The 7,958-nt window shown below is 41.1% G+C and overlaps 1 protein-coding gene across 1 annotated transcript; it reads left to right on the top strand.

Moving 5' to 3' along the window:
* The first annotated feature begins 6,429 nt into the window (after positions 1-6,429).
* Positions 6,430-7,625, top strand: LOC127088181 (glucan endo-1,3-beta-glucosidase). The gene is made up of 3 exons (XM_051029100.1): positions 6,430-6,894; positions 6,982-7,282; positions 7,394-7,625. Exons 1-3 carry the CDS (start codon positions 6,445-6,447, stop codon positions 7,414-7,416), a joined length of 774 nt encoding a protein of 257 aa, XP_050885057.1. The 5' UTR covers positions 6,430-6,444; the 3' UTR covers positions 7,417-7,625.
* The last annotated feature ends 333 nt before the right edge of the window (positions 7,626-7,958 follow it).

A 7,958-nucleotide genomic window follows, 5' to 3' on the forward strand; every position in this document is an offset into this window, starting at 1 on the left:
AACACAATGTAACTCGGGCTTATACCACCACTGGAGGTTAGCAGGTATAGCCGGTGGGTCTCTCGGAGTAATCAACTTCCTTTCTATCAAAGAGGGATATAACTCTGCGTACGTCATAGGAATAGGATCGAAGGTGACCCTTTTCCTCTCGTAACTCGTGCTGGTTTGATTACTGTTTCGAGGCTGGTAGGCCTGCTGCTGCGGTCGGTGTTGTTGTTGCTGATATTGCGGATGTGGTTGCTGATTGTTACTATGTTGCTGATACTGTTGATTGTCTCTGAAAATAAGTGCTATATGAGCCACCTGGGTCTTCTTGGTTTCACATGGGAGACCACATCATGTGCCTCTCCATCTTTCTTCTTTGTAAACGCCCCATAACGTTTGGCAGAAGAGCCTTCTTCTCTGGTTAACCGTCCTTCACGGACCCCTTCTTCTAGACGCATCCCCATATTCACCATCTCGGTGAAGTCAGAAGGAGCGCTAGCAATCATCCGCTCATAATAAAAAGAACTTAAAGTCTTCAAAAAGATCTTAGTCATCTCTTCCTCCTCTAGCGGAGGCACGATCTGTGTTGCCACCTCTCGCTACTTTTGGGCGTACTCCTTAAATGTTTCTTTATCCTTCTTGGACATGGCTCTCAATTGATCTCTATCGGGAGCCATATCCATGTTGTACTTGTACTGCTTGACGAAGGCTTCACCGAGATCATTGAAGAATCGGATGTTCGTGCTGTCTAAACCCATGTACCAACGCAAAGCGGCACCGGACAGACTGTCCTAAAAGTAGTGGATGAGTAGTTGGTCATTATCGGTTTAAGTCGACATCTTCCTGGCATACATGACCAGGTGGCTGAGAGAACAAGTATTTCCTTTGTACTTTTCAAAATCAGGGACCTTGAATTTCACAGGGATCTTCACATTTGGAACCAAGCAGAGTTCAGCAGCAGACTTGCCGAAAAGATCCTTCCCTCTGAGAATTTTCAATTCCTTGCGAAGCTCAAGAAATTGATCGTTCATAGCATCCATCTTCTCATAAACATCTGGACCCTCAGACGACTCAGAATGATAGATGGTGTCGTCTACCCTGGGCAAAGTATGCACGACAGGAGGAGGAACGGCAAGGACCGGGCTAGATGTCGGCAGAGAAGCAAAGGTAGGAACAGGACCCTCAGGCATGAAATTGGGAGGCATCCCCCACGGGAACCCGGTTGGCATGGCTGTTGGAACAAAGTGTGCACTGGCAGCGGGCACAGTAGAGGAGACAATCTCGGAGATAACTGTCCTCTGGGGAGGAGTTGAAGGTGTCGGAGAAGACTGGCTCTGGGCAGCCATGAGTGACTCCATTAGGGTAGTCAATCTGGCCACTTCCTCTTTCAGCTCGCGGTTCTCTTGCTCTAAGTGATCCATCAGTCTTGAAATGTTGGCTCTAGTGTAGTACCGGTGAGTCAGCTTGTTGTACGGATAAATGAAGGACACATAGTTAGACCACAAGGCAAGGGACCGAAAACAAAACCTGCTTATGCATATGATGCATACAATGTTTGTGCATATGATTTGTTTTTTTATTTCAAAGGAACTTTAGAGTTTTATTTGCAAATTCTGGAAATATTAAGCATTTTATCACAAATGGAAATATCTCATCAAATAATATCAAGGAAAAGAAGTGCAACATCGTCAATCATATACAAGAGAAAAGGAAAATAATCGTCCTATGGATCCCTAGAAACAATCATCTAAAGCTCGGGACACAGGAAGATAAGATGCACGAAGCCTCTTCACCTCCCTCTCGTAGGCTGCCTCCATACCGGCCTTCTCTTTGGCGAGTCGATCATACCTCCTCTTCTAGAACTTAGAAGACTGAGGAAGTAGAGAAGTCCATACATCATCAGGGTCATCAATAACCTGATGCTCAAGAAACTCAATCAACGCATCCTTCTCCTTAATCTGCTGAAGCAACTCTTCACGTTCACGGATCCAGGCACGTGAATGGTCTTCGTCTCTTAACTCCTCTACTCCTTGATTAGGGAGGGTTGAAGGCCTAGCCACAACCAAAGGTGTAGGTCTCGGATAATCGTAAGGCATGAGATACTCAGATGCTCTCTTCCTTACCCAAGCAGTATAAGGCTCCAGAGCAATGCAATTCTTAGGACCCAACTCCTTCCTTCCTTTCTTGTGAACCTTGCGCCAAGCGCGAACCATTCTGCCCTTCAAGCCTTGGGGATCTTTACCCTCCTGAAAGAACATACCCTCTAACGGAATGTTATTAGGTTTATCCTTTAGGGGGAACCCAAGCTGACGACGTGCTAAAACAGGGTTGTAGTTAATCCCACCACATGTACCAAGAAGAGGCACATTGGAGAATTCACCATAAGAGTCGATAATTTGCACACCATCATATACACGGTTATACCAAGAGATATCATCATTAGTGAGAGACATAAGTCCCGTGGACCATCGTAGACATCCCTTATTCTCCTTGAAGGCGACCGTCTGAGGTAAGTGAGAAATAAACCACTTATACAACAGAAGCAAACAGCACACAATAGCACCACCACCCTTTGCATTCCTCATATGCAAAGAGAAATAGGTATCACCCAACAGAGTAGGAACGGGATTAAGAATAAAGAAGATCCTAATAGCGTTCACATCCACAAACTTGTCGATGTTGGGGAACAATACCAATCCATAGATGAGAAGTACAAATATGGCTTCAAAGGCATCCTCACTCATGGCCTTCCCATACATAGTAGCTTGAGCGATGAGGAACTCAGAAGGGAGACCTTGAATTCCCCCTTTGGTAGTCATATGAGCATCAACCAGAGAATCATCTATGTGTAACATGTCTACTATCTCTTGAGAAGTGGGAGCCCTTTCCAAGCCACTGAACGACAACTGATCCAGAACAGGTATACCCACAAGATAAGCATACTCCTCCAGTGTAGGCAAAAGCTGAAAATCCGGAAACGTGAAGCAACGGTACAAAGGATCGTAAAACTGCACCAATACACTCATCAATCCTTCATCCACTTGAGTAGTCAGAAGAGGAAGAAGCTTCCCAAAACGAGCCTTGAAACCCAAAGGATCTAATACATAGGATGTCAGATTCCTTAACTCTTTCAAATCTGTTTGCCTAAAGCTGTACTTCTTTGTATTCCTTCTTTGTCTTTCCATGTCTGAAAATTTTGCAAATAAACCCCTTAAGTTCCTTGAAATATTTCTTATTTATTGATGATATGGATGCAAATGGGTGCATGAATGCAACAATCACACTCAAGGATCAAGCAAAGCACACCAAACAAAGGTCATGGGATGGATCATGTTATCCTTAATATCAACCATCCATTTTGGTGGATTATGGTTTACACCTTATCAACACCCAAGTTCCATTGATATTAAGGATTCATGAACGGATCAACCATGAATCAAGGGTTTGTTGTAAGTCACGAGCATGGAGTTAGGTTAAGAACCACCCAAAAGGGAGTGTACTACGGTTTAAACCTGCCAAACATGTTCTACAAGAGGTTCCCATAGTCATCATCCCATCTTTTGGATATTATCGGAGAAACGACTACTCGTATTCCAAAAATATTCTCAAGAGAGACTCTTATGAGTGTAGTATCGCGTAACAATCGTATCAAATCTTACACTTGAACGACTTTCGCACTACATCCTACGAATAGGCCAAGATGGGTTTGGTAAACTAAGGTCCTTGGCTTCTAAGGTCTATATTGGAAAAAGTAATGTCTAACCACAACTACTTGTGTGACATTATTGATCCCAACATGACCTCCACCAAGTGAATGGACTTGCAAGTCAACTTGCTAAGGAATACCTCCACACAAGTCGACAAGACTATGCCATTCTCCTATCCTAAGTGCACTCGAGTTAGGGTATAGAACTCATCTCACAAAGATCACCAAGCACACAAGGAATTAATGTTCAAGCAATTCAATCATTACATACAATACAGTAATCCCAAATTGCACAAAAATATGTCACAAAAAAAATAATACAATACAATACAACAAATATGAAAAGTAGGCAAAACCCACTAGGATGTGATCCCCAGCAGAGTCGCCACTTTTCAATAGCAGGGTATTCGTTACCATTAGAAATATTGACTAAATCCAAGGTAAATCATACAAGTCGAGTCGCCACCGCACTTCTATTTATCCAAAGGAATGGTTAGAAAGCGAACAAAAACCTAAAAGTTTTATCGAATCAAAAACTAATAAAAATGTCAGAGATCTGGGTAAGGGGGTTGGTTATGCAATGGGAAGGTGTTAGGCACCCAAAGCATCCTAGGTACTCCTAGGGAGCCCTTTTCACATTTGTTGCAAAGGTTGTTGTTTTTTTTTGAAAATTTATTTGTGCAAACATGATTGGAGGGATGAGAAAAGCGTGTATGTTTATCTAATGTACTACTTACTAAAAGAAGGGTCAAAAGAAAATGACTCGCATGGACGTCGCATCCACTGCATACGTATCTCATCTGAATCTGAGAATCAGAGTCTTCGTAGCTCGGCTACCTATGGGTTAAAGAGGAGTATGCTCGCTAAGACATCGCGTCTTATGCCTACGTATCTCATCTGGGATGAAAATCAGAGCAAAACGTAGTTCGACCACCTATGGGGTAAGGGTTGTGTTTTGGGGTGAACGACGTTACTACGCAATCTACCGGATGCTCGACCTTTGGAGACTTACTCGCCTGTAGTAGAAGGAGATAACATGTTCTTAGGAGAAGAAAAATCAATTAGTTTGGGGTCACTACGCCAAAAATGACTTTTAACAGCGCATCTTAGACAGCGCTTTTAAAAGAAAGCGCTGTCTAAGGTTAAAATTAAAATAAAACACGGAAAATGTTCCAAAAAAATAATGAAAGCGCTGTCTAAGGGGGGGTCTTAGACAACGCTTTCTAAAAGCGCTGTCTAAGACCCCCCCTTAGACAGCGCTTTTAGAAAGCGCTTTTAAATATAGACCTTAGTCAGCGCTTTTGATAAAGCGCTGTCTAAAGTCTTTAAATTAAAAAAAAAATTAAAACCAAAAGCGCTGTCTAAGGGGGGGTTTAGAAAGCGCTTTTGGAAAGCGCTGTCTAAGGCATACCTTAGAAAGCGCTTTCCACAAAAGCGCTGTCTAAGGTCTAATTAAAATAAAATTTCAGACTCCATTTCAATTTTCGTTCTCTGTTCTTTTGTTTTCCCTCCTGCGAACGTTGAAACCCTATCAGCGAAAACCATAACAGCATAGGACACTGGCCCTAGGAGATTTAAACTCCAACCCGCAGCATATAAAAGCCCAAGACAAAAACTTAAGTAAAGTAGCGGCTGGTAGTAGTGCGATCTCATCTTCTTCTACACTGTATTAGGGTTTACTTCTAAATCCGAGAAAACCCTTGACGGCGTTCGATCCAAAATGGACCCAAACATGATTGCTGATATGGCTTCTCTTCCAGCGGAAGATCAACAGAGAATGGCTTCCATGATCGATCAGCTTCAAGTCCGTGACAGGTTTTCTAAATCATATAACCCTTTCTTCTCTGTTGCTTACATCATAACTCTTACAACTTGCAGTTTTTAGGGTTTGCTTTTGATTTGTTCCTTTCTGTTGGTTTGTGTTAGCATTTAGCATCATGCGTTGAGTATCTTTTGGAATTTGGGGCTTCGTATTACTTTTTAAGTAATTGGCAGTACAATGGTTGCGAATTTTGTGCTTGCTTGTTCTGTGGAGCCATATTGATGCTCTCCTTAAAACCATTGTGGCTTTTGAATGTTGCTTCTGGACGTTTTGGGAACTACATTTTTAATAAGTGCTTTATTTCTTTCTAATTTCTTGTTGTCTGAATTATTTGTTTTTGTAATCAAGCACTTGTAGCTGTCATGTGCTCCTTACTCTGAAATAAGGCGGGTTTGTGACGGTCCCGACAATTGCGCAATTGCGATCATGTTTAATATATTCATTTTTTCAAATTATTACTGATGTCGTGTTCGGCGGGCCCGTGCTTCATAGGTCATGTCTTAGTTGTTAGTTTCATATTTCAGTACCTCCTACGGGCTTTCTCTAAAAAGATTTGTTATGACTTAACGCGAGCCTCATAGCTTATTACCGCATTGATTTTTTGTTATCTACTTAATGTGAGATTCATAACATTCCCACCTATTTAATAGCAACAACTACAATGGCTTTCACTTGGTAGTATCTATTTCTTCTTTAGCAGCTTCACTTATATATGTGTATTCAAATGGTGTACCTTAATCCATCTCATTAGAATTCCATAGTCCATTTCTTGATAAAAGCATCACTTTTTATGATTGAAGCTCATGAGGATAGTGCTACCCTAATGACTAGTTCATAATGTGGGATAGCTTAATGCTTAATTACCACGTTGATTTGTCTTTTCTACTTAATATGGTACTCATGACATTGTCACTTCGAGTCAAAGTTTACAATGACTTTAACCTGTTGGTATCTCTTTGGAAGCTTTATTCATCTGTCTTACTTTGCATTGTTCAGACCAAACCGTGGCTTATTCGACAGGAACACAAAACTACTATACACAAACCAATTCGACGCTTTAATGGACGCGGTTCATTCGGCAATGAAGGCTCTTGGATATGGTGATGTTGATATCGCTGTTGGTGAAACGGGTTGGCCTTCTGTTTGTGATGGTTGGGATGCTTGTAGTGTGGCTAATGCTCAGAGTTATAATGGTCAGTTGATTAGGCATTTGGCGGAAGGGAAAGGGACACCATTAATGCCGAATAGACGGTTTGAGACTTTTATTTTTGCGTTGTTTAATGAGAATCAGAAACCTGGTCCTATTGCTGAACGTAATTGGGGACTCTTTCAACCTGATTTCTCTTCGGTTTATGATGCTGGAATCCTGCGTAATGGACAGGTTTTGTTCTTTTTTCTCTTTAATTTATGATGCTGGAATCTTGCGAAATATTGTTAACAGTGTTTTGATTTTGAATGAATAATGCAGAAACCAGTAGCACCGGTAAAAGGAGGAGGAAAAACGCCAACGCCGCGTCCGGTAGTTGGAGGGCAGAAATGGTGTGTGCCAAAGGCGGATGCGAGCCCTGGAGCATTACAAGCGAATATAAACTATGTTTGCAGCCAAGGAATTGATTGCAGGCCGATCCAACCGGGAGGAGTTTGTTATGCTGCCAACAATGTTAAGGCAATTGCCACTTATGCGATGAATGCTTACTATCAGGCTAATGGAAAACATGATTACAATTGCGACTTCTCGCATTCCGGTGTTACTACTTCAGTTAATCCAAGTGAGTAACAACAATCAATGAATGCCCTACTCTTTTTATGTTCTTTAACATTGATCATTACAATGTACTAGTATGCTTATAAATATGTGTTTTGTTTTTGTTATTTTGCAGGTCATGATAATTGTAGAATCTGAGGATGTTTGGAGATAGAAAAAGGCCGTTGGTATTGGCATTGGCATAGGCATATTAGAGGGAAAATGCAGTTGATGTGGCTTTGAGTTAGTAGTGACTATGCATTCATGTACTTGGTTATTTAGTTTGTATATTATATTATGGAAAATTGATGTTAACGTTGGCATGACATTTCATGCTTTGATTAAATATATGTTATGTGTTTCGGTGATTCCTGATTTCAAAAGCATTTGATGCTTCCATTTTGTTAAAATCAATATTTTTATGAATTCAATTGAAATGCATTCACGGACACTTAAGTATAATCATTGATTGTATTTACCTAATTTTATTTTAAAAATTGCATTGCAGCTTGAGAATGTATAATAACCTAGTGGAGAGATGCTTTCAAGATTGTGTTGATACGTTTAAGCATAAATCCCTGCAAAAGCAGGAGGAAACCTGTGTTCGAAGATGTGCAGAAAAGTTTCTAAAGCACTCTATGCGGGTTGGCATGAGGTTGGCATGAATGTGGTTTAAAACAAAAGCTTCAAAAATTTTCAAA

The sequence above is a fragment of the Lathyrus oleraceus genome, chromosome 5 (genome assembly GCF_024323335.1).
Source record: "Lathyrus oleraceus cultivar Zhongwan6 chromosome 5, CAAS_Psat_ZW6_1.0, whole genome shotgun sequence".
Classification (NCBI taxonomy): Eukaryota; Viridiplantae; Streptophyta; class Magnoliopsida; order Fabales; family Fabaceae; genus Lathyrus; species Lathyrus oleraceus.